This window comes from Glycine max, chromosome 2 (assembly GCF_000004515.6).
Source record: "Glycine max cultivar Williams 82 chromosome 2, Glycine_max_v4.0, whole genome shotgun sequence".
Lineage (NCBI taxonomy): Eukaryota > Viridiplantae > Streptophyta > Magnoliopsida > Fabales > Fabaceae > Glycine > Glycine max.
In genome coordinates, this window is record NC_016089.4 from 5230971 (window position 1) to 5258523 (window position 27553).

Consider the following 27553-nt stretch of genomic DNA (forward strand, 5'->3'; position numbering starts at 1 on the left):
CTTATGTAGCAAAGTAATTTGTGACTGTTTTAGAAGCAATGATGATTTTTGAATTCCCACAATTTTTTTATTGAAAAAACAAAAACTGCAAAAGTGAAACCATTTTTGGAAGTCTGGTTTCTTTATGTTAAAATTGTTTTTCAAAAAATGTTTACTCATTTCCATAATTTTCTTAAAATCTATCCATTTTGCTAATTTATGGGAAAAATTACATCATTTTTGTACAAAAGTCTTGTTCAGCTTATTTACGAAAATTCATAAAGGAAAATGATGGAGGAATCCAATATGTGGACGAAATTTCGCGGAACACAAGAAAAGGAGCACACTATATGCTTTCCTTATTACTCACATTTTCGGAATAATCAAAGTGCTGACATTATTTTTTTTACAGAAAGACATTATCTATTATTAAATAACCAATTTAATAAAATATAAAATAATTAATTAATTTAATATGGTTTAAATATATTCTTAAAATAAGTCTATCAAAATCGATTTGGATGATTCATAATTCAATATGACTAATATATTTTAAAAAACAATGTTATTTAAGATGAATAAAATTGCATATGAAATTTGGGAAAAAAAAATTATACACCATCAATATATTCTATATATCAGCAAATTGTATAATTTCATTTACAATGTCTTTTCCAAATATGATGAAAATAAATATTTATGTTAACTATTAATAGTAGAGATAAAATACAAATTTTATAAGAAAAAAAAAAAGACAGAAAAGAAAATCATCATCCACGCATGGCTGTCTAATCTCCGATCAAACACATCTATTTTTGATACGGACGACAAAAATTCCTTTTTGAAGTGAACCATTCGAGTTGATAACGTCATCAATCCATTGAAGTGGCAGAAAATAGTATAAGTACCACAAATCTTTCTGACCACAAAGTTGTGTCATAACATCTCACGTCAACTAGTTTCAAGTTAAAGAAGAAGATTACGTACATAAAAATGGGAAGGAATAAAATTCGGGAAATTAATAAACAGTTGTGGTAACCAGTAAAAATAGTACACTAAATTACCAACATATCTTAAGATATGATTGAGATAATCACACTCTTTAAATATATGTTGTTAAAAATTCAATTTTTATATCTATATGTGCATTGAAGAATATTTATTCGAAAAATGTCAACTCAAACAAATATTTGTTTTAACTACTGGATGGATAATTACATGAAATATTTAGTTGGTTGTCCATAGTACTTGTATTCGATTCCAATAAAATTAATTCAAACACATAAATCGATTAGTATGAAATTATTTTAGTTTAATTAATAATGATTTTAAGTTTGAGTTTGTATTAAATATCTAGAAAAAAAATTATCACTTAGTGATCCTAATTGACTAAAAAACTTTAGGATCGAATGTTTTAAGTTTAGTATAATATGATAAAATGTATTTCTCAAAATGACAACATGTCCTTAAGGATCCTCCCCTATGGAAGTGGCATTATAGCATAGAGAAAGATAGAAGATCCTCCACTATTATTCCCACAAATGAAAAATCACATCCTCCAATTCCTCAACACCCTTTAGCCTTTTTCTTTCTCTTTCTTTGGGAAGTGGGTGAATGGAGACCTCTTTATATGACCCATGATAGAAACCAGAATCTCTTACTCTTACACTCCCATCTCTCTCATCTTTTGTACTCTTCAAGCTTCCCTCTGGTTTTCCCTAACGCGTCACTCCCGTGTCCTTCATCCCTTCCTTGGAACCTTAGTGGTTAAGTATATTTAGCCGAGGATATATGATACTTGAATTAATAATTGTTCCGTATATTTTATGTTACTATTTTATGCATGCATGCGTTTTGGGAACCAGTTATTAAACAATGAATTTCATCAGCTTTACACCACCTTTAAAAATTTCATAATTCTAATGATTAGCTTTGATTTCAATCAATTGTGAATCACGCAATCGGTACTGAGCTATTCCTTTTTTTTTTGGAAATTGAAGTTGTTTCCTTTTCTTGTTATTTTATCTATTAGTACACTTTTGATATGTTTGGAAGGATTTATTTAAATTTATAAAAATAATTTATACTGAAAAAAATAAAAATAATTTATAATTTTTTTACTTTATTTTAATAAATTTTATCATAGACATTACATTTTTTTTATAAACTCTTCATTTTATTGTATTTTAATAAATTTTACTGTCGACTTTATGAATAAACTCTCAACATTTAATAAAAAAATTATAAATACTTAATTAATTTTATATATTGTAACTGTTTTTTTTTTTTTAAAGTTTGATATCACATGGATAATAAAATTGTTCTACCTTAATTAAATTTCTCATGTTCAAGTTTTGGACATTTGTGTGTGGTTACTATTCTCATCCGTTGATCATTAATTTTATTACACACGTTCCAACACATGTGAAGCATTCTTAATTTGATTCTTATATAGAGATCAAATTAAGAATGCATAAGGAAGTTAACATGCAGTGACATGAAACCAAATTTGGGTTGTTAAAACAAATTGAACTGAACTAGTGTCAAACTGATCGAACAGCTCCCAAACCTAACTTATAGAACCAAATTCAATTGTATTATGAGAAAGATGTAAGAAAAATATGTTTATTGAGAACAATTCAAATAATTTGGAGTATTCCAAAACAGTTTGGTTTAGTTCAATTAACCCGAACTGTTATGCAATGTAGTTCAATTCGTCTCAACTATTGTGCAATTCAGTTCGTCCCAATTAATTTTACAGTTCAATTCAGTTTTATAATAGTTCAATTTAATTCTTCTATTTTGCCCACCCTTAAACCAAACTCGTAACATTAAACATGTAAGAATGCGTAAAGAAGTAACAGTAACAGAACCAAACTTGTAACTTTTAACCGTAAAATGAGTGATGCTAGCCAGAGAAATATAATTTTGAAATGTTTATTAGCAAAAACTTTTTCAAAACAATGAATGAAATTGTTTTCTTTGGCTGCTATCGAATATACAAGATCGAATGACATATATATATATATATATATATATATTTTTTTTCTTTTATAAAAATAATTCGGCTAACTACCATTGAACCCCCCCCCCCCCCCCCCAAAAAAAAAAAAAAAAAACTAGTGGCATTGGGATGATTCGAGCTATTAACCGTTTAGACCATATGCAATTTACTTAAACATTAAAATATGTGATTAAAATATTCGAATAGACTGATAAATAACATAATTCTGAAAGGCTTATTATCAAACGCGTTTATCTAAGTAAATGACAAGTGTGCTACACGACTACATCTACATGAATAAAAAAGTATGCATACATCGTGTTACGTTTCGAATAGCAAATTGGCATAAAGATACTTTATTTTTTAGGTGGCCTAACTTTCTGTTAAAGTGGTCATTCCATTAACAATCTTAGCCGAAAAAAAAAAGTCCAACATTATTAACAATAATGGAGGTGGTAGATAAAGATATGTGCGGTGTGTCTTGAGTATGTAAATGAAGGGACGTATTTCTATCTTAGAAAATATTGATGCTCTATCTGTCACGTAACATATAATATATATGTTCATACTTACGAATATATTCCTTTTGAGAAATTATTTTTTATAATAAAAAAACTGTAGAAATTTTGTACAACCATAAGAATTAATCAATATAATGAAAAATAGAAACAAATATTGAAATATATTATGTAAATAATAAATAATATGACTTCCTTTATACTCACACGAAGTTATAAATTAAAAAATTATAAATATTTTTTTTCTTTCATCTCATTTTCACTTCACTTTATATCTTTTTTATTTTTTATTATATCACTTGTTATATTTATCAATTTCCTTTTTTTTTCTTATCTCTTTTTACTTGATTTAACTAAGTTTTGAAGGGTGTTTATGATTCATTTTGTTCCATCAACTCTGCCTGGTACGAAAGAACTTTGGATGGATTTGAATTTAAGAAATTACACCTAATGTATTTTGAAGACGAATTTAAGTTATCCTTTGAGTCGTTTCAATCAATGTGATATATGATTTTAAAAAGGATAATTTTTAAACAATTACATAACTTTTTAACTTAATAAATTATTATTATTACTATAGATATTATCATTTATCTTAAAATAAATACTGTACAATATTATAATCGATATAAAAAAATCATCACTTTTTAGAATGTCCATATAATCCATTTAAAAAGTTATTTTTAATCGTTTTAAATTTTTTTATGCAGTAGTGTAATCATATACTTCTTTAATTCTATATATAATTTAATTATATATAGTGCTATGATTAATCTATCAACAAATCGTGTTGAATCAATCTCATCAAATACTCTGAGGTTGAGCTTGAGTTTACAAATTTGATCCTATGATTTTTTTAAAAATAAAATAAAATAAAATAAAGTAAATCCATCTTAACTCGTTCCATGAAAAAACCTTAATTTTGAGTAAACATTTATTATCGGTCTTATAAATTTTAATCAACGGCCCCACGCGTTCGTTTGTTTAACAATAGCGGCATTCATGCTCGTAGAAATATACCACAGGTGGGCCCACGAGGAGTTACCTGTCCCCAAATGCATCATCATAGCACGTCACTTGCTGGGCTCACCTATGAGAAAAAAAATATTAATTACAGCCATCCAATAACATTGTAAAAATATGAATAAAAACCAAATTATTATATTTTACTATTTTTTAGGAAAAAAATTATATATTCATAGTGTAATAAAGTTTTATAGTCATTTATTATCATATGATAAATTTATTAACTTTTAATATAAGTTATAATAATTTTTGTATTTTTTAAGAAAATAAAATTAAATATTTATAAAAGAATATGTTGTAATATATAATTATATAAATGAACTCACTAAACAATATATATCATATATTAAAAACTTATCGTTGAATTAGTATCTATTGAAAAAAAAAGTTTATCTAATAAAAATTGTATAATTTGCATAAAGATTTAGATTAATAATATAATATATAATACTAAAAAATAATTTAATTAATATACGATTTAATATGAGTATAAAATATTAATATACAATGCATCGTATTATTAATATGGGTTTAACATATTTATATTAATAATTTATTTTTTATTGAGAAAAAATATATTAACACTAATAATTCTTACACTTGACATTTTTTATTCGTTAAATATTTTTAAGTAAAATTTAAAATCCTTCCTTCGTTTATTATTTACAATTAACAATAGTGCCACTCGTAATTAAATTTTGCAGGTAATTTGTGCTATATTATATAATATTATAAATATGCGTGTTAAATTAGTTACATTTGTTTTTAATAAAATAAAATCAAAATGATATTTATGTTAATTAATATATAATATATCTAATCAATATAAGTACACTTTGACTTTTTTTTTCCTTATGACATACCAGGACACAAGAAAAATATATAAATATTAGGTTTTTGTAATTAATTAAAAAAAATACTAAAGTAGTCTTCTTTTTATCAAAAGTGAGTGTAATATTTGCATCTTGTAAGTTTGTAGTACTATTTGCATCATTTTAGTGAAAAATCTCACTTGTTCCATTCTATATTTTAAAACTTTGTTTGTCGCAAGTCTTTTAGTTTCTTTTATTGTAGAATTTGCAGAATACATAAATTCTCTAAGACTCCAAAACATTTGAAGTAGATCAATTACATGTTTATGTTATTTAGAAGTAATGACGGTAAAAATGTTTGATAGTGAGGTTAGCCATTTGTATATCATCGGCTAATAACTAATGCAATTCAACCTAAATGAATTTTAGCTTGATTCGGTGTTAAAAAAGATCGATGAGTAAAATAGTCATTTTATGACAGCTAACAACTAAAATTACCGTTTTAACAACCAATTAACAGCTATTTCTGATTATCGGCAGCTAATAATTATTTATGACACTTAGCGCAACAAAATTGGACTAAGAAGCGATTGAGAATCTGACCTACTTTAGGGAAGACCAAGTTGGAGGAAAGTTTTACACATGGAAGCTGCAGGCAGTTTTTGAAGGCTAAATACATTTGGAGATAGTGGAAATTAACTGTTATTTGTCTGCACATTGCAAGGTTTAATGGCAATGAATTGGTGAGGGTGAAATGAAAGTAGTGGTGGAGGGAAAGGCACGAATGGTTTCTCAAATTTGCTATGAATTTCAAGATGAACATGAACAGACTGGTAGAATTTTGAATTGACTAAAACAAACACAAACTCATTCAAACTTTCAAACTTACAACAATTGGACGAACCAATTCCAGCAATTGACACACAAATTTCAACTCAAATACAAACAAAATAGGGAGCTACCATTAACGAACCTCGAATCGGCAATAGGGGCATGTATATAAACTAGTTCGAACCAAATTGAACTGGTTCCGTTAAATAAAATCGAACTAATTTTTTAAATAAGTCTAATTTGAATCGAATAGGTTTTAGAATTGATTTGGTTCATTTAATAACGGGATTGTTTTCTCAAAAAATGAAATTGTTTTTTAAAGAAAAAAATAATTTATAAATTAGTTTAAAATTGATTCTAAAAAATTAATTCTAAAATTTAATTTAAAAATCAAACCAGTTAAATCAGTTCTGTTTGATTTTTTCCTAAATCGATTCTTGCACAACGACAATAATGCACCATAGCAGGGGTTTTTCCCCCAAATTTGGTTTAAAAATCAAACCGTTTAAATAGGCTCACTCACAACACCAAATATTGATATGCAATTAGCAGGGGACACACAAATTGACGCAAAGCATGAACAAATCTTGAATTAAATGACACGAGGAACAAGATGAATCAATAAGGAATGCACAAAAATTGATCAAAATCAAATGAAAAAAGGTTGATCAATGTGTGACAGAGGGACAACGGACACACGAGGCAATGGTGCTAGGGGATGTGGGAGAGGTCGTGGAGTTTGAAACATATATATGTTTTGCTGCTCCTTAACGATGGTAATTCAACTGTCTTGCAAAAAAAAATTGATCCATCAGTACAGATCCAAATCATATGAAAACTGAGCTATTAAAAATTAGTTTTCATATGATATGAAAATTTCGAATTGACTAGTTTGTCTAGTTATATACATATTTATATAGCGAAATTATTTATTATTAAATTGGTAAAATTCCATTTGTTATTTATATAGCTGCATATTAAGCTTATTACTTCATATTAAGAAAACCCTCGTTTTATAAGTCGAACTGTAGTTTTTTTTTTTCGTGTACAAGTCAAATGTAATTTATGGGACACTGAGTTCTCTAATAATAAGATGAAATACTATTATAAAATTCCACGCAAAAGATGCAACTTATTAAGCTTTAGACGAAAAGGATCGTTGAATTAGAATGTCAAACAAGGCCATAAACAAGCAAAGCTTTAGTAATAGTAATTCAACAGGGATATGAAAACCTGCCACATGACTCATGCATCTATTTCCACAAAAGAATAAAGCTAAAGTACTTTCTTTCTTTGTACGGACAATTTAGTCGATGATGAGCATGTAAATCTTACATGCTCGCTGGTTAAACTTGATGATGATACCAATTCCCAACAATTTTTACTGCTCAACTTTAGTAAAAATGTGTAAGTCAAAAGTACCTTGATTCGTTTAAGAGCAGTGTTTGCCCAACTTGAACCATTTTCACATTGAACATCGGTAGTTTTTTTGCACTGAGACTCAATTTGATTTTCATTTAAAGGCTAATTATGTACGCATATATATACTTTTAAAAAAAATATTCGAATGCCAATTCTATAATAATAATTCTCACTTAATATTTTTAAACTCTTGTATTGATTCTGTAGAAAGTGATAGAATATTTTAATTTATCAGTGAATAATATAAAATTAATTTCATTAAATCAAATACAATTTTAATTTTTTAAACTTAAGCATTATTTTTTTAACATTGATACTTTTAAAGTTTTCTAGTTAACACATTTCATTTATAGTTATTGCAGGTTGCAATGGAAAATTTTTCCATGCAAGATAAAGCCTCTAAACCCTCCCATGCAAAATTAGTTAATGATGAACCTTTCCCTTAACTTCTTTCCAGGGGTATGTATAAAGATGGGTGGTGCTAGTACTTGTCTAGGGGGGTCCATTGAGAACCTTTGAGGGTCTATTTTCAAGAAAGAACGGCTTAACTTGGAGCTTTAATAATGCCACTATTTGACTCTTTAAGAGTTTCATAATCAAAAGATACATATATCCTTTTCGAAAGTATAGCTTAAACTTGCCTTTAGTTCTCAAACAAATATACAGTAACTATTATAAGGTAAGAAAGTTTTTGTTGTGAATTATATAGTAGATGTTTACTGTTTAGGTTAAACATGTCATCTCCCTTTATCTAGGCAAGAAAAGCAAAATCAAAAGGTAAGCCATGTTTAGGGCACCTTCACGTAGAAGCTTCACAACACGATCACAGGTTTTTCTCTCTCCGCGCGTGTTTCTTGTCGTGCATGCATGGTGATCACAGAACATGCATGGCACCATTCATATATGTTATCAATAATCCATATCCATACATGGCATACAACAAGGTCATACCAATAAATATTAAGTCGACTTAATAAAAAGGTGAGACATAAAATAAAAAATAATAATATTTTTTTATTTAAAAAAATAGTTATAACTGTTATATATAGAATCTTTTAAACTAGAATGTGTGACATTTTTATTTTAAAAATAATAATAAACAATTTTATGTTGATAAACTTAAAGTTTTAAGTTAAGATTTTAATTGGTTTAGGAGAAGGAGATATATTAAGTGTAACCGAGGGGGGTCTCTTTACATGCACACACGCAAAGATAAAAAGGCAACGATCATAGCAAACAAAAGCCCCCCTCTCAGTCTCCTCATCCACTTTCCCGAAGGAAATTAAAGAACAGAACAAACAACTCTATTCGGAAAGAAAGCCAAAAACAAAGGCATCCCACCACACCAGAGCTTTTAATTTTCATTCCTAGCGATGAGAGTTCCCTCATCCCCACAAGCTAGCAACAACCATGTCCTCCACACAAACAACAACCCTAACACCTTCACCTACGAACCCACCTCGGTCCTCGACCTATGCCGGAGCCCAAGCCCCGAAAAGAAGCTCACTGTTCCCAAGCCAGAACCACAACACAACAACCAGCTAGACCTGGATGATCATGTTTTGCCTAATTCTGATTGGTGGGAGTCCATCATGAAGGACTTAACCCTACCCGAAGACTCTCCCACTCCCCTTTTGAAAACCAATCCATCATGCATCCCTGATTTCCCACCTTCTTCTCAAGACCCATCCTTTGATCACCCCACTCCTGACTTCACCTCTCTCTCCGAAATCTACAACCAAAACATCCCCTTCAATTACCCCTCCAACACTTTAGAACCTTCCTTTCATGACCTTAACCATAGCCTCCACCCCCACAACAACAACTGGGACTTCATCGAAGAGTTTATCCGCGCCGCCGATTGCTACGACAGCAGCCACTTCCAGCTGGCTCAAGCCATACTTGAGCGGCTCAACAACCGGCTTCTTCGCTCGCCCATGGGTAAGCCGCTCCACCGAGCCGCGTTTCACTTCAAAGACGCCCTTCAGTCCATTCTATCCGGTTCGAACCGGAACGGAAACGGTTCGAACCTCCTTTCCTCCATGGCGGAGATTGTTCAGACAATTAAAACGTACAAGGCCTTTTCGGGAATTTCACCCATCCCAATGTTCTCCATCTTCACCACCAATCAAGCCCTACTTGAAACCCTAAATGGATCTTCATTTGTCCACGTTATCGATTTCGAGATTGGGCTTGGAATTCAATACGCTTCTCTTATGAAAGAGATTGCTGAGAAGGCCGGTCCCGGAACCGCGCCGCTCCTTCGCATCACCGCCGTCGTGCCGGAGGAGTACGCCGTCGAGAGCCGCCTGGTCCGCCAGAATCTCAACCAGTTCGCGCAGGATCTAGGGATCAGCGCGCAGGTGGACTTCGTGCCGCTTCGGACCTTTGAGACGGTGTCGTTCAAGGCCGTGAGGTTCATCGACGGCGAGAAGATCGCCGTGTTGTTGTCGCCAACGATTTTCAGCCGCCTCGGAGGCAACGGAGGCAGTGTCGGCGCGTTCCTCGCCGACGTGAGGAGGATGGCTCCAGGAGTGGTGGTGTTCGTGGACGGTGAGGGGTGGACGGAGGCGGCGGCGGCGGCTTCGTTCCGGCGTGGCGTGGTGAGCAGTCTGGAGTTTTATTCCATGATGCTGGAGTCGCTGGACGCGTCAGTGGCTTCTGGGGGAGGCGGCGAGTGGGTGAGGAGGATCGAGATGCTGCTGCTGCGGCCGAAGATCTTCGCCGCGGTGGAAGGCGCACGGCGGAGGACTCCGCCGTGGAGGGAGGCGTTTTACGGCGCCGGAATGAGGCCGGTGCAGTTGAGCCAGTTCGCGGATTATCAGGCAGAGTGTTTGCTTGCCAAGGTGCAAATCAGAGGCTTCCACGTGGACAAACGACATGCTGAGCTGGTGCTCTGCTGGCACGAACGAGCCATGGTTTCCACGTCAGCATGGCGGTGTTAGCATATTATATAGAAGAGAAGACAAGAGAAGTGATGTATTAATCTAATGACACCTTAAACCTGCTTATGTGAACTTTATTATCAAGTTCACTTTTGACAAAGAATGTAGTTTAACTTTAATTTAGTTTTTTTTTTAATTATTATGGAAAATTACAAAAAGAAAAAAACTGGAAAGTACATAAAAACTTGTATTTTTTCCAGACTTTTTTGTTTTATGTAATGTAGATAAATTGTGGGGGTGTCTGTATTTAATTTGTTTGAGAAGAGTTACCATGTAATGCTGGATATATACATCTGGCTTTTCAATCAAAGTATTTGGGAAATGAATACTTCTATATATCTTTATGGCTTATGGTGTGGAATATTTTGCTTTATAGTCAGAGATCAATATATAGCACCACATGTATACGATGATAGGCATATTCATTGTATTGTAGAATAACAGTTTTTAATATCCACTTGATAAATTATAGGTTTTTTCTGCAGTTCTTGGATTGTTTATGCTTTTGTTATATATTAACGGTATGTGATATATATGTTCTGAAAAGCAAACTGCAACGGTTGTTCGACGTGACATGATCACATGAAGATGTAATGTGTATGTTTGTGGATAAGAACATTCTTTGGCACATCCTGCTGTTAACTCGACCATCAAAGGAATGCAAAAAGGAAGTAAAACAAGCACCAACGATTTGTGATAGACCGATGATATACAGTTAGCCTATGCCTTCTGATTATGTGAACAGCATCACTTCAAGAATTATCCCCTTTTTTTTTTGTTTTTTGAAATTCATTTTCTGTGGTGTTGATAGCAAAATCAAATTAAACTTGTTTTCGATCGACCGGGTTATCATGCTTTTGAAAACCTGAGATACTACTAGTTTGGACTTCACAAAGATTACAATACGTGCGATCTGGAAGAAGCATGAAGTAGAAAAAGAGTTGGAGTTGACACTAATATTGGGAGATCGAACAATTCGAGCAAGAACTCGCATATGAGCATATCTAACATTTGTCAAATTTTGTGAAGAGTAATGATTCATAAATAATTTTAATTTTAAATTTTTTATTAATATCTTTTATTTTTCTTTATCTTTATCTTTCTCTTAATGTCACATTATAAATTTTATTCACTTTTTTTCACTTTTTGTTTCTTATTCTTTGAATTTTATTTTAATTGTATAATACTATTTTTTAAATTCTTAAAATTACATGTATGTAATTTGAAAAAATATTTTATATTTTTATATTTTAAAAAATAAAAATGTACAACCCGACGTCCCAAAATCAACCCAACCTGAATTTCATCAGGTTGGATCAAATAGTTTTTATGTTGAGAAAAAATTGACAAAAGGGTATGTAGATCATATATATACAGTGCAGATTTTTTCACAAATTTCATTGAGTAGGATTTCCTTGATGCATGCGTTGGACTCACATGCAAGGGTAGAGCTTCAAATTATCTATCATGCATATAACTCGCCTCCTAGAATTTTATTTTTGGAAATGATTGTATATACAAATCCAAATGTTTTTAATTAATTATACTCCCATTCATTTCATTTTTGTGGTTCATACCTTGTCCGAAACTGTGACTAGGATTACACCAGAGAAAATTACACTTACAAGATAGAGAACCGTATTTGTTTCAGTGACCTTGCCGACAATGTACATCAAGAGCACCATGACCCTCATGGGTATCTGTGTTCACTATTCGAATTGAATATCATATTTTTTTTTCTTGTGGTTTCCAAGTTGAACTCACGAACCTCTGATGCAACATTGTGTATCGCGCGCCCTCATGCCTAAAGTTAGCTACAACTTAAAATGTCTTGATGTTTTGCTCAAAACAACTCGCAGATCTCTTCACCAACGCGTTGAATAATTGAAGATGCCCAAAGAATTTCACTTAAAAAATGAGGGAGTGGAAAATACATTTTCTAAACTATTATTTGGTACCAAGAACAATTATCACAAATTGTACGGAATAATTTTAAAAAGAAATAATAAGTTCTTATATGTCACATTTGAAAGGAAAAAAAATCTCAAAATAAGTGTTATCTTAATTTTTTAATATTATATTAATTGTTTTTTCACCAATTTTCTTAATAAGTATCATTTTAGCCTTTTAATATAATATTAATTAATAATAAGATTAATTTTATAAAATTATTACTTTTTCCATTTATATATTAGTTTTTTAAAAAAACAACCTTAAACATACTTATTTTAAGATAGTTGACGAATATCGAAGTAATTAAATGTACTTTTGAATTAAAGTTGAAAGAACTTTTTTTTTTTTTTACAAAAAGTTGAAAGAACTTAACAATACTTTACAAATCTTTTTTTAGGTATTAGGACATGTAATTTTGCACTAAAACAGGCAAAATATTTGCGTAACTTTAAATCAAACATAACTTAAATAGATAATACCGATCAACTTTGGTACAATTGATCAATATATTTTCGTAAATTTAGCATTTTCCTTACCTTTTTTTAAGACAAGGTTATGTATATTGTCTCTAACTGAGAAGCAATTATGTTATTATTACAGTAAGCAAACCACTAGACGAGGTTGCGGTGAAAACAACCATTTATTTACTAAACAAACTTTGCAAGTCACCAACACTCATAGAACTTGACATCAACACAAAGCCGGAAGTAAACTTCACCTTCAAAAGCATCGGTCATAATGGTGGCAATTCCTCTGTGCATGAAGAAATCTCCGGTGCCACCTATCACCGAGACATCCCTAGTCTTCTTCAAGGTGGGGTCGGCTCCGGCAAAGGTGATGGTTCCATGATGGTACGTGCTGTTGAGAACAAACGTGAATCCGAGCCACGCAGTGAAGATGTTCTTGGTGTCGTAAATGTCAAGAGCGTGAAGAAGACAACCAGGCCAACTTTGAAACCCATTTGGACTATTCCCTAGCTATGTCAAGAGAAGAAGAAAAGAAAAAAAAAGAGGGAGAGAAACACAAGAGGACTTTGAAATCGGAATGGATTACAAGTACAACCAATACTTTAGTGTTATGGACTTGCCTTATTTCCTGTCCTATTTATAATGATTGATGATCACTGAAGATTACAATGATATTATCTTACGTAAGGCTTTTTGGTCCAGGTTACATCCATTAAACTTTAGTCAACTCTTGGAGTGTTATTTTTCTGTGGTTACCTAATATACGAGGTGGGGTTAAAGCAAGATTTTAACCGAATATTTCTATATAATTATGAGACTAATATATAGATTTAGAAGATTTAAACTTTCTATTGTAAGTAAAGTTTACTTAAGCTGTGCGCAACCAACCAACAACGTCTAGTTGAACTCATCCAATTAGTTAATGCTCGAAAAGTTATTCTATTTATGTATTTTAGTCTATATTAATAAATAACGCAAACAAAAACTAATACAAATGTCCTAATTATCAGTACCCTTATTTTCCTTTTCACGTCCCGTTCGGTTTTACTTTTGCCTTTTCATTTTTTTATTAAGTATTTTACTCCGTATTAAGTATTACCAAACTCTATGCATTTTAAAAAAAACAGTCATATTTGCTTGTAAGAAAATAAGTCATATTTAGATACATGATGGTGGCAAATCCTCATTGCAATTTTTATAAATTTCATGTTTAAGTACCAAATTAATCTTATAACTCTTCTATATTATTAGTTCATGCTTGTGCAGAATTTAAACTGACAATTTTAATATTCAAAATGCATGGCTTTTGAATGTTTCTCGTTAAACTTTCAAGTTTAAATAATCAGAATTACAATGACAAGATCATTTTAATTTGAATGAATATAAATGATCAGCCTTAAACTTCACTCTACACTAAAGTCTTCATTTTTACTTTAGCCTTGTGAACTCAGTCCTTAATGACTCATTAAATATCGAATCCTTAAAATTTAATAATACATACATATACAAGTTTAATTAACCTAATAATAAAAATGTGTGTTGAAAAGAGTTTATTAAAGAATATGAGTTTCCATTTTTCATATATATATATATATATATATATATATATATATATATATATATATATATATATATATATATATATATATATATATACATATGACTCTTATCTTTATCCAAAAATCAAATCAAAAGCATTTTATTGATATGGTTAGTGTTAAGTCAAGGAGAATTGGAAAAAGGTGTATTTATTTTTGTTTTTTTTTTTTTTTTTATATATATATATGTATATATTTTTTTTTGTATAGGGGCGCGGGTGTGTGCGCGAGTGTGTGAAAAGTGTATGTGTGTCTCTTTTCATATATTTATCACAACAATTACAATCATAAGTATATTATATAAGAAACTTTACACACACATGTAAATATATTGAACTCCCTCAGAGAAGTCATTATATATATATATATATATATATATATATATATATATATAATAGTTATTGATTCATATGACTCTTATCTTTATCCAAAAATCAAATCAAAAGCATTTTATTGACATTGTTAGTGTTAAGTCAAGGAGAACTGGAAAAAAGGTGTCTACATTAATTAGCCAAGTAACAACCTTAAGTATAAAAGTGACACTGCATTTTTACCTAAAGTTTCAAAACATTATATGAGTCTCTTTTCTTACATTTTTCTCATCAATTCCAATCTTAAGTATATTATATATGAAACTTTAAACTCACACGTAAATAAATTGAAATCCCTCAATGAAGTCATTGACCCAAACGGTTGACAAACTTGATATATTTATCGTATCATCAGCGGCCTTGGGCAATCAAGAGTGACATATAGGTGTGGAAAATAAATGAATGGTTGAATTAATAAACGACATTTGTTATAGTCTAAAGACAGACCATTTTATTCAAAACGTAGTTGGAATTGAAAACAAAATTCTACATTTTTTTAGGCTTGCAAAGTTTACCATTAAATTTTCATTATTTTACGAATTTTATTATTTAAATTTTATTTTTATAAATTTTATCATTCATCTTTCATAATTTTATAAATTTTATCATTCAAGTTTTTTTTCTATGAATTTTACCACTTAACTTTTAATTTTTCTTAAATTTTCAGTTTGTGCATTTTACCTTTGGTAACAAAACAATATAAAACTTCGTTTTTATATATTTTTGTATATTGGTCATAGTTATAATCAATGTAGAAAAATAATTTTTTACATTGGTTATAATTATAACTGATGTTAAAAGTCACTTCTCTACAGTGGTATATATGCAATTTATGTCAAAATTCAAAATCATTAATTTTTTGTCCACGGTAGTAAAATGTGCAAAATTTAAAAATTTAAAAAATAAAATTTATAAAAATAAAACTTGAATGATAAAATTTACGAAATAATAAAAGTTGAATGGTATAATTTGCAATTAAGTCTTTTTTATTTGTAAATATTAGTTGTTTTGTTAAAAATATTATTTGAGAGGAATCCGAACTTATAACTTCACCCTCTCCCTTCCTTCATCCTTCTCCAACCCCTGGAAATCCACATCCCTTCCCTCTTCTCTCTTCATTTTTCAGTCACTTGGTTAATCTTATATTTAAGTTGTCATTAATCTTATATACGTGAACTAGATGAAAGATTATCTTTCTTTTTTTGACACAGCTCCGTGAGATTATTGTTCATGAACCATTGTATTTGGTAGCGGTATTGCTTACACCATCCCAGCACTGCTCTAGAGGTAATAAATACCCGATATTTATTTTGCACAAAATAAATTCCGTTGTGAAAGTGTTTGGACTCATAAGAATGACATTCAAATTGTACTTTCCAATACACAAACGAATAAGTAATATAAGTGTAAGAATTGAGTTTAAAAAGGATTCCATTGGTTGACACTAAAACTCAAACTCAAACACACTAAACAATCAGCAACTTTGTTTTATCCTCATTTAAAAAGGCTATTGTCTTTGTCTTTGGAGGGAAAAAAGAAAAGGTTATTGTCATCGTAAAAGTTTTGCCACAGGATAATGAAAAAAAAAATCTAAGATTATATTAATCTAAAAGATGCACCCTCACAAAAATATGCAAATCACTCACCAACGGGTAACTTTCAAAACTTCCACGAATGTGTCCAATCGTATGCAAACATGAGATCGAATGCACATTTGACAAGAGTTATACCTTTGATTCATCAATCAGCTCAAGCACACGTAAAGTAGAACAAAAATGATTCCATAGTCAACTAGTGAAAGATTTGAAAAGTTGAAGCAGGATTCTTAACATCACTTGCAAAACTAAGTTCTGAACAAAAGTGCTCAAGTAGCCTACGTTTTCTATTCTAAGGTACTGGTTAATATTACAAACAAATGACATGTAAAATCACAAGGGCAATTACAATTGAGGGTTAATGACATAGAGTTAGTATAACAAAGAAAAAAACTTTATATCCTATTCTCAATTAAGAGACCTGGCCATTGATAAGAAAATTCTAGCTGCAGATTCGTCTTAATTAAGAATCTATCAAATTTTGCCGTTACCATCAAACACTAAACTGAGGAACTGAAATGCGTTGCTTTCTCATCCAAGGTTAGCAACTGCTTCTGGACCACACAACCGCTCCAACTCTTCCTGTTTAAAGCAATTATGTTCAGAAGATAAAATTTGAGGTCATGAGTTGAGACATGTCAACATATAAATTGCTCACAACAAAAAGAAATAAAGGGCCAATGCTTGTGAAGGCAGAATGGTAAGAGAAATCTACCTTGATAGAATTATTTTCTGATGTAAGCTTCTCGCATTCTTCAGAAAGTCTCTGAAGCTCATCTCTGAGAGTTTGATTCTCACCTCCCAGCGACTCCACCCTCTTTTGTAACTCTTCACACTCAGCCTGGTTGGTACAAGAAATGTAAAACACATCATTTTTTTCTCTTTTGTAAATTGGTAGTATGAATATGCATAGTCAAATAATATATCTTCTAGGCTCTATCCTCCAAATATGACAATTAAAGGATACTTCTAGTCTCTTTACTAACAAGGGTGCATGAAATAGATATTAGAAAGTCACCTGCTTGCGTAATCTTGACCTCCTAGCTGACTCTCGGTTCGACTGTTTCCTTTTCTGTCTTTTCAGCTCACGTTCATCCTACCAAAATCAAGCATAGCCATTACACTAGGTTCAAATGAGGGGAGGGGAAGGGAAGGGAAGGGAGACAATAACTAATTTTACAGTAGTTAGTAGACTAATAAAACCAAGACTTAATTTTAATTACACTTTTAGTCTCCTTCAGAATTTGATTTTGGTCCTCATACTCAAGTATTTAAACAAAAGATAATTTAGTCAATAGAGTCTATTAACTCAAGTATTTAAGCTCCCTTGTTTCCCTCCAATCCCCCTCCAACCAAGGCTTGGTCAGGTATAGGCAGCTAACATAAAATGCAATGATGGAAACATGATAATGGATGTCCATATGTGGGAACAAGATGTATTGTATCAACAAAAGCATTTCTTTTAAAATATATTAGTATACGTAATTACACATAAGGATGTAAAATAATCATCACACAAAGCAAAACATGCTAAGAACAATTTCTTCAAAAAACAACTGGAGGACTCATACTTGTACCCATTGATCACCAAGGGCAACTCCCGGGGCACCAGATTGATTATGTCTCATTTTTGCAGCTTCAGCACCACCAGAAGATGCATTCCATAAGTCCATTCCGATGTTAAGATTAGTTGCTGGCATTGGGACAACAGGCTTTCCAGGCACAGAAGATTGAGAAATGGCACCAGCAGAATTGTTTTGTGCATTGGCTCCTGAAAAGTTGATGGAAATGTCAACTCACCTCAGCAATTGAGAAGGGAAAAAAAAAAAAGATAATCATGAATGGATGTGATGCATACCATCAACAAGCATCAGGTCAAAGCTTCCCTTCTTTTTTGCAGCTGATTCCTATGGAGAAGTCATCAGACCAAAGCCAAAAACAGTTTAGAAAAAGATTGAGACGTTTTTAATTAAACCATTTCAATTCAGACTTAAGCTGCGAACATCAAAAAACAAAGACAGATAATTGTAAAAGGAAAAAGAGGCCCCATTTAGATTTCAACAAGGTTATTATTTTCAAAAGCGAGTGAAAGCACATGCATTAATAATAATCTATTACGTACCTGTTGGTTAGTATTCTCATCACTAGCATTTGATGAACCCTCTGAACCACTTTCTCCACTGTTTAATAATTTTTTAATGGAAATCCATATTAGAAATGCAAATTGAAGAGAAACTCAGAAAGAAACGACAAAAGATCTAAAATTAACCAGATATTTGCCAAACCTTTGCGATATGCCATCATTGCCTGAACCTGAGCCTGCCTTTCCACTTTCTCCTGCTTTGGAACCTGTATTTGCAGAAGTTCCTTTCAATTTTTTGGACAAGTCCCGATCTTTTCCATCAGCTCCCTTCCCTTCAATCTCTGTACTTTGCTGGACAATACTTGGATTCTAGCATAATGATTAAAAAAAGGAAAGATTGTGAATTAAAATGCCCAATTATGGTAAAGGTAGTGAACATACATAGTCGCCTACAAGCAGATGAGAAATTCATCCTTTTCTGCTCAGGCTTAAGAGGCTTTCCAGGGATTAGAGAGTGAGCAAGTGGCCTACCACTGCCATGCTAGGATGAGCATAGATACTCCCAGGAGGATATATAGCTGGATATGGGACTGGAGTCCCATATGGCGGCATCAAAGGATGCTGGGAAAATTAACAAAATTGTAAATAAGAAGATTCACTTCTATAAAGTATAATAGCATATAATATCCCAAATTATGTACTACATTTACCTGGCTTCCCCATAAATAGGGATGGGGAGTTGGGGAAGCAACAGTTGAGGCAAAAAAGGGAGGTGGAGTGCCTCCAGGAGCATAATAGGCCTAAATAAGAAGCACATGCATTAGTTATCAACATATATTCCCAATGAACCAATATCATATATTACACTACCTGCATGGAGCTTGACCAGTCAGGATATGCAAGTGCTGTTGGTGTCTCCTGCTAAAGTAAACAGAGAAGATAATGAGACGGGAGAGAAAGGACAAGGAAAAGAGAAAAGAGCAGGAAGATAGTAGGGAAAAAACCTGAGCTGCCGAAGATACTTTAGAAGATTTAGCTGTACTCTCTTCCCCAGCCCCCATATATTTTAGTTTAGAATCACTCCCCTCTCAGAGCCACAAAAACAAAATGACCTTTGATCAATTGCTGATATCTGTGGAGGTCATAAGATCAGGTTGAATAGATTCACATGTCAGAAAACACAAGGAATACAAAAATATATATTACATGCCAATACACTTGTTAGACTAAATAGTAGCAACTATCAAATCTACTGCAAAATTATAAAGTAAATGAGTTTAAAATATTATTCCATGTGCTTCATTCACCAAAGAAATAAGTAATTAAGCATTGCTTTTACAAATGGAAGAAATTTACATCAAGGGGTTGACCAGCCTAGTCTTCAATTGATGAAATTTGGATTTTATTTATTTATTTCCATCTACTTGTTTACCAGTTCTCTCTTCTAGCCAAACCCAAGCAGCCATTTCTAAGTTGGAAAATTGATGCTCTTGTAACTTAGCTGAATATCTTGAGATGATGATAACTTAGATGGATTCAACCATTAACTAGCAAAAAAATTGTTACACTGGATAAATAGTAAAGAACAAATCTTATTTAACATTTTTCTTTGGTGGTAACAAAAGGGGTGTTTGGGGAGGGGAACGGTAAGCCAAAGTGAGGTAGAGTGACCTAGGGGTCAGGGATTCAATCTTAGGATCAAGCATCTTCAAAAATACAAGAGCAGTTGAGCCATCGAGTTATGCTCTTGAGTAAATAGTACATACTGCATAATATTTTTTGACTACAAACAGTATAGAGGAAGCTTAACTTCAAAATTCAAGAAACAAAGCTCCACATTTTTGCTTTAATAAAAAGAAGACTTTAATACATTTCCTGCAATACTGAGTCCTTAATGCATAACCATACTTTAACCAATGGACAAGAGATAATGAACTTGTATCCTTGCATGCAATACATTTGATGATTTCGGTTCCAGTTCACATGAAAGAAAGCACAAAAGACGAGACAAGATAAATATGTCCAGATGCCCACGATTAATACCTTGAATGCAGCAGAAAGCAATAGACAGAAGGATAACATTATTCTGTTATGCATATATTTATATATTTATGTGTGTTTGTATATTCATAAGTGCAATCTTCAGTTATGTGAATCTAGAATCATAGTTATCTTTATCAATCCTGGATAGCGATGCGTAGTGGCCAACACTGGAAATATCAGAATGACCTCTATTTTAAATGTTATAATACGAACTACAAATATATATACTACACACATAAATAATCAAAACAAAACTAAATACCCAAAATTAAACAAATGCATGATAAATAATAAGTCAGTTTACACACACACCATCAACCTAGGAGCAATAAGAACATAGTAATTAAGTCAAAAAATAAAATATTTTTGTGAAATTAATAGAAAAAGAATAAAATTAGATAGAAATGAGCAGAATGCAATCTAGGAAGTCTAAAAAGAAAAGTTTCAATGTGAGAAGGAACAAAGGACAAAAGGAGGTAACATGCGGAATATGTACCCAACAAAACCCTGAACAACAGTACTCCACGGGTAAAAATGGTTTTTGAAAATTATATCATGATAGCACCTCTATAGCACACGAAAAGCCACTATTGTGGCCACAATGGCTACTATTGAATACCACTCCACTATCGGAATCTCACAGCAGTCCAGGGCCACTCCATTCCAAATCTCTGCTATAGCACACTATAGACTACTGTGTCCAGAATTATAATATAAGGTTATTATGTATCAAGTGACAATCGTGTTTTAGGTCACTTAATGAGTCTTATTCAAATCCAATATGTGCAATTGCAATTCTTGGCTACAGCTTTGTTAGATGGCACAAATTAAAACCAGTATTTTATTATATTATATTATCACCCATCCACCTTGACATCATCGCAATGCTCTTCGTTTTTCTGGATCAATCTATTATTCTTTTCAGAACAGAGTGAAATGGAAACAGCACAGTTCAGGACAAATATATATATATGAAATGTCCCTCTCAGCTATATAATTATTTATTTTTTAAAAGTCATATTTTAATCTTCACTAAACCTACTCAAACAAAGGCAAAAATTCCCCTTTACGCCTAGGATCTTATCCATGAGATGATGTTATATTTTTACACTACATGGTAATTCCCTTCCACTTTTAGATCCACAAACCAAACTAAATCAAACCAAAACTTTTAACCCCATATATCAAAGATAAGTCTTGGTAAAATTGGTGAAAATCGCAGAAAGCATAATAAGCATTAGCACCAAGCAAGTCCTTTTAATAACCTTGATTTTCTTTTAGAGAATGCCACAGACACACAGACATACACAAAAAAGTTGCTTTCCTCAGCAAGCAATAATTATAAACAAAACAATTCAGATTCCATCGAAATATTTTATCATTCACCAAAGGATTTTATCTAGTATTTATTTTCTATTTACCAGCTAGCTCTTAAGAACGAAAGAATAAACTAATTAAAGAATAAAAACAAAAGCAAACGAAGTACTAGAAGCAGAAAGAGCAAGAAATCACGCTACGGAAAATTGGAAGAGTAAGAGATACATAAATAGAAGAATAGTATACTAATTAAGCAAAGCACAAATTTCAAACACGGATCTTGGAGCAATTGGTATTTAGTAAATTCACAGAAGAAGAAAAAAAGTAGAGAGAGAGAGAGAGAGAGAGAGAGAGGAGAAAGAAAGAGCCTGACCTATTTTCATGGCGTTGAGAAAAAGGGGTGAGGTGGAAGTCCAAGTGGGATGGGACAAAGTGGTTTTCAAATTTCTTAAGTCAATAATTCCACACTATGCTTCTTAAGTAACTCTTTTTGTGTTGTGTATTAGTTTGAGATTGTTCTTCTTAGGTAGAACGGTAACAACAGTAAAATGTTGTTTTCTTATTTTCCACAAACTTATTTCTGTGGCTGGTGTGGTGTTGGAAACTCTACCAGCGTGGAAGGAACTTAGTTGGAAGTTTTGTTGTTGAGTTGAGGAGTTGAAAATTGAAATTGAAACTGAAACGAAGCACGAGAGAGAGAGAAAAAAGCAACACGAGGAAGCTTGGGTGAGTTGGATTGGGTTTAGGGCTTCGGGCGTGACACGTGCGAAGAAGAGGGTTACAGCTGTGGGCTGTCCATGTCTCTCACTGGATTAGGTTTCGGGATGACTCATCTCACAATTATGTGCTTTTCTGGATAACCTTATTTAATTCAATGCACCATATTACTAGTTTACTAGTAACATTTATTCTTTTTTTTACAGTTGAATCAATACGAAAATTTTCCATAACAAATTATAACTAATCTTTATGCTAAATATTGAGTACACTCTCTTGAGATAAAATTTATTTTATATTATGAATTAATTAGGATTTGAATCTTCGAATAATTTTTTGTCTTGAATAAAAAATTGAAGATGTTTTTTTAATTTATTGGATCACATGTTAATCTCATTCACAATACACGCTGCTAGTCCAAAAAAATTTATACACAATAAAAATTAAAAACCCTGAATAAATCAATCTCACTCATAAATTACTTGCACCACTTTAATTATTCTATATGCACTAATATTTACCATTTTAATTCTCCGGCTTCCGCATCCCCTTTCTGTTTGGTTCCTTGCCTCCTGTTTTTATCTCACTATGTAAATTATACGGAATAAATATTTATTTTATACTACTAAGATTTATAATTTATCCTCTGAAAAAAGGATTTATAATTTATAGGAAATAAACAATTCTAAATATATGAATTATATTTTAATTAAAAAATTATAAATGAATATTTTTAACTAGTAAATTATATTTTAAATTTATGATAAATCATTTATATTGTAATATATTATTGTTTTTAATTATTTCTTTTAAAAAATATTATAATTCAAGTTATAACTAAAAAATTGAATGTGATAGATTGGAAAAGATAAAAAAAACTATGGTTTCGAAAAGAGGTGGGTTGGGAAGTGGGATGAGCAGGTTGGTTGAGAACCGGGGTCCTTGGTTCCGATAGTAATTTCCCTATGACAAATGGTCATAAGGTACTGGGTTTGAATTTGGTAAATATCTATATATCAAGAGAATACAAAAAAAAACAGGTTGGTTGAGAAGGGTAATTTTTAATTTGACACACTTTATCGTTAACTTTTTAAAAACTTTCAAATTTTGCATTAATTATTTTTTCATTCATAAATACAAAAATTGGGAATAAAATTTGTCAAAAATAAAAAATTAGAGATAAATACAATGAAGCCATATATATATATATATATAAAAAGTATCAAACTACACCAAAAATATCTTAATAAAAAATGCTTCCTAAAACTAAAAACTGAACACCAATCAAATGCTCTTATATTCTCATAAGATTTATTGATAAAAAAATATTCTCAAAAGATTTTTTTTTCAATCATTTCAAATAAAAACATAAAAAATAGAAATATTTAATATTTTAATAACTTAAAAATATTTAATCCGTACTTTCTCTTCAATAATTAAAACTGTTATTACTTATTACAACATCAGGAGATTTTGATGTTAAATTAATAAGAAGGCATGTTACGAGTAAAATACTATATATATATATATATATAAAGGGTTAATTGTTTTTTTCTCCGTAATCAGTTTTTATTTATTTATTTTGTACTTGATGATGCCTGACGGTAAGTATTTTTCATTGTTAAAAATTAAATAAAAATTAGAAAACCTCTTCAAATATGTAACTTAATTTAACCCAAAAAATCTACAAAATAATGCTTTATTTGGCAATAAGGCCCATCATTTTCAAGAAAAGGCTCTCTGAAAAAGAACACAAACTCAATAAGGAATTTCTTCATTATTACATTCCGGGAAAAAATTGAACAATCCATTGTTATCTTGGAAAGATAAAGTTACCCGTTGAAGTTCGAATTCAATGTACTGATTAGCTACATGACTAACCCGGTGGCATATATATCAAACGAATAATTTTTTTCTTTGACTTTTATACGTTTATTTTTCCCCCCTAAAGTAAGGGTCCTATCATATTAGGATATAGGGTATTTGTTCACAAAACACAAAGCATTATTGAAGATCAAATCCCTATATAATAACTATATTATTTATATAATCCCCTGGCTCTATGAGAAGTGTGATAAGTTATGGAAAAAAGAAGGCACATTTATAATATATATTAAAAATTATATCGTAAAAAAAGTTTGAATTTCCTACATGTCGAAGGTGAGACTAATTTTTCTCCAATAAACTAAATGATACTATTTATTAAGTGAAGTCAAAATGCAAATTATATATGACCATGGCATATTTACACTACTAACTTGTAAGCTTGCAGAGGAAACAATTTAATTAGATGATTAAAATTCAAATTATTTACAAAATGCTAATTAAGCTTTCTTGAGGTTTCAATTGTACAGATTAATCCATTCCATCCCATTGATGTGATGAGTCTCTGGAATGTAGAACACATCACCATCATCATATTCTTCCACCCTAAACTCTCCAAGAAATGGTGGGTTCACAGCTTCTTCCATTGACTGTGAGGAACTGGAGTTGTTGCTTGGGGCTTTTTCACCACGCTCTAGTAGCTGCTCAATCTCCTTCTTTGTTTCCAAAAGCTGCTCCTTGAGCTTCAACACCTACCAGAAAAAAAATGAAGACATTATATTTTTCATTTTTTGATGAATTGTGATGCCATTATATAAAAAGATTAATTTCCTTATTGATAAAGGTTTCGGCAATTTTTTTTGGGGGGTTCATTAATTAAGATGCAGCGTATTTAAACATGTAATGTGCATTCTTAGAAGTGCGCATTAAGCAATGTCGAATGTCGGCTCACAAAATATAGTACATACTTTATCCAAGGCCGAAAGACAGAGGCTTTAGTACATACATACACTAAGGATATGATGCTTTTTTGTGTTTCATGTCAAATCATTTGCCAATGTCTTCTTCAGAAAAACTTTCCATTTAGCATACAATAATCTTTTTCTAAGACAATTTTTCGAAAATGCTTTTCTTAGATTTTTTTTTAATATATTAAGTAATACATGAAGATAATAATATAATTATAGACTATTAGTTAATTAGTATCCCATACTTGACTAATATATGATGTTCAGATTTTACTGTCCAAATATTTGAGTACTCTTTAACTTATCATATATTGTCAACAACTTAGCAAATTTTGTTCTTGGGTTTATATTTTAAATAATCTTCATAAAGAAACGACTTTTAGCCTTTTAGAACTAAAGGCACTAAACTATAAAACATAAAAAAACACACAAGAAGAAACATGAATAAACTTGCCCAAAATTGGCATTATTGTTGTGAGAAAGAAAATAACACAGCTTAGACCGTGTTCGACTACCAAAGCCATCAGATGGAAATGAGTCTTACTCAAACTCATGGTTTTCACAAACTATCCCCCCCAACAACAACACATTGTTTCAAGTACAAGAATGTTATAGGCCAATAATAATTATAATAATAATGAAAAGCTATATAGAAAGAAATTAATTAGGTGAACCTACCTCATTCTCAAGATGACATTTGTCGAGCATAGTGGTTTCATGAACATTCTTAAGATTGGAGTACTCTTCCTCCAATTTTTGAGTCTTCCAACGAGAACGTCTATTTTGAAACCACACCGCAACTTGTCGAGGGTCCAAACTAAGCTCCAATGCGAGCTGGTCCTTCCTTTCAGACTCAAGTTTATGTTCATTGCTAAAATTTCGCTCAAGAAGACTAATTTGCTCTACGGTGAGCTTTCTCTTCTTGGTGATGATGGTGCCATTTTCTCCTCCTCTATTCTTTCTATTTCGCTTGTGCCTTGGCTTATTATTTTCCCCTATAGCATAGACATGAACAAATTAATTGAAATTAAATTAAGAAGGGTGTTCAATTTCATGTCAAAGATACAAATGAATCGAATCAATATATACCCAAAAAAATGTTAAAACTTTCCAAAAGTATATGGATGAAGACCTTGTTGAGGAGTTACTTCAGTGAATGCACCACCAGGGCATAGCCAAGGGAAGAGCATCATATGGTCTTCGATAAGTTGATGATTCATGGTGTGGTGTAGATGTATTATGTATAACTCTCTCAAGATAAGTGAGATGTTCTACATGAAAGAGTGAAATGTCTTTGGAGAGACAACATACAATACTACCATATATTTATAAGGAAAAAGATAGGAGTATCCACTTAATCACTCAATTTGTGTAGTTGAAGACAATATGATGCCCCCCAGTTGAGTTAAAATTGCAAGTGCCATTGCATGTAGTTTTTTCTTTTAATTAATTATGATAATTTAATTTGTATTTATAAATTTCTTGTATACGTAAATTTAAAATAGAAAGAAAAATGAAAATACATGTAATAGGATTATTCATGTATAATAATAGGAAACCCACTCATACTGAGTCCTTCTGATTTAATAATTTGCAAAATGAACGACCATAATGAATACAAAATGGATTAATATTGTAAGATATGCTAGTAGATAATGCTGCGGTGTTTGTATATAAGTGGTAGCCATCCCTGTGTCATAAGACTTCCTCGAATATGCAATTCAAAAAGAAAGAGATTACAACATCACGAAAAGAAGATTAGCCATACAGATATTATATTTCCTTCTTTTGTAGAAATGGATGATGGGGTTGGGATCCCAAAGCTGACCTAGACCTTAATAAACAATGAGATACAGTTACCCTTTGGATTTTTTTAATATATATTTGAGAATTTGTATTCATATAATTTCTTTAACAAAATGTCCAGCACAGGAAAAAAATTAAAGATAAAAATGTGTGTAGTAAATTATTGTTGCAATGAAAAAAAATAGTGGCTGTAAAATATATTATATAAAATATGGTGCAAAAAATAACTATTTTTAAATAACTTTTATTGTCCAATTACATGATGTTCACTTTT

At 31.4% G+C, this 27553-nt stretch overlaps 3 protein-coding genes across 10 annotated transcripts; 1 reads left to right on the forward strand and 2 right to left on the reverse strand.

Annotated features, from left to right (window-relative positions):
• Positions 1-8790: 8790 nt before the first annotated feature.
• On the forward strand, positions 8791-10865 carry LOC100802883 (scarecrow-like protein 15). Its single transcript, XM_003519855.5, has one exon. The coding sequence runs from the start codon at positions 8966-8968 to the stop codon at positions 10535-10537; it is 1572 nt and encodes a 523-aa protein (XP_003519903.1). The 5' UTR covers positions 8791-8965; the 3' UTR covers positions 10538-10865.
• Positions 10866-16691: 5826 nt separating this feature from the next.
• Positions 16692-22654, reverse strand: BZIP115 (bZIP transcription factor bZIP115). Of its 8 annotated transcripts, none has more exons than XM_006574421.4 (12): positions 22338-22654; positions 19609-19736; positions 19475-19525; positions 19315-19404; positions 19136-19225; positions 18807-18973; positions 18644-18701; positions 18380-18428; positions 18093-18292; positions 17540-17617; positions 17237-17362; positions 16692-17103 (listed from the first exon to the last, which is right to left on the reverse strand). In XM_006574421.4, exons 2-12 carry the CDS (start codon positions 19663-19665, stop codon positions 17053-17055), a joined length of 1017 nt encoding a protein of 338 aa, XP_006574484.1. In that variant the 5' UTR covers positions 19666-19736; positions 22338-22654; the 3' UTR covers positions 16692-17052. The 8 variants fall into 8 exon arrangements, with proteins under 8 accessions (XP_006574484.1, XP_006574485.1, XP_014619400.1 ...); XM_006574422.4 differs by lacking the exon at positions 22338-22654 and adding an exon at positions 22211-22332; XM_014763914.3 differs by lacking the exon at positions 22338-22654 and adding an exon at positions 22211-22324 and having other exon boundaries at positions 19475-19522.
• A 2179-nt stretch (positions 22655-24833) lies between these two features.
• LOC100803948 (homeobox-leucine zipper protein ATHB-40) lies at positions 24834-26777 on the reverse strand. The gene is made up of 3 exons (XM_003519857.5): positions 26606-26777; positions 26152-26468; positions 24834-25257 (listed from the first exon to the last, which is right to left on the reverse strand). Exons 1-3 carry the CDS (start codon positions 26691-26693, stop codon positions 25024-25026), a joined length of 639 nt encoding a protein of 212 aa, XP_003519905.1. The 5' UTR covers positions 26694-26777; the 3' UTR covers positions 24834-25023.
• Positions 26778-27553: the final 776 nt, after the last annotated feature.

What these genes read in the sequence shown, in the direction of transcription:
- LOC100802883 (XM_003519855.5), top strand. Translation starts at nt 8,966, where the DNA reads ATGAGAGTTCCCTCATCCCCACAAGCTAGCAACAACCATGTCCTCCAC.
- BZIP115 (XM_006574421.4), bottom strand. Translation starts at nt 19,665, where the DNA reads ATGGGGGCTGGGGAAGAGAGTACAGCTAAATCTTCTAAAGTATCTTCG. An exon ending in ATGAGAATACTAACCAACAG is followed by an intron (nt 18,429 to 18,643) that starts GTACGTAATAGA and finishes ACTTCTCCATAG; the next exon opens with GAATCAGCTGCAAAAAAGAA. An exon ending in CAGAAAATAATTCTATCAAG is followed by an intron (nt 17,104 to 17,236) that starts GTAGATTTCTCT and finishes TGCTTTAAACAG; the next exon opens with GAAGAGTTGGAGCGGTTGTG.
- LOC100803948 (XM_003519857.5), bottom strand. Translation starts at nt 26,693, where the DNA reads ATGAATCATCAACTTATCGAAGACCATATGATGCTCTTCCCTTGGCTA. An exon ending in TGAAGTAACTCCTCAACAAG is followed by an intron (nt 26,469 to 26,605) that starts GTCTTCATCCAT and finishes TCTATGCTATAG; the next exon opens with GGGAAAATAATAAGCCAAGG. An exon ending in AATGTCATCTTGAGAATGAG is followed by an intron (nt 25,258 to 26,151) that starts GTAGGTTCACCT and finishes TTTTTCTGGTAG; the next exon opens with GTGTTGAAGCTCAAGGAGCA.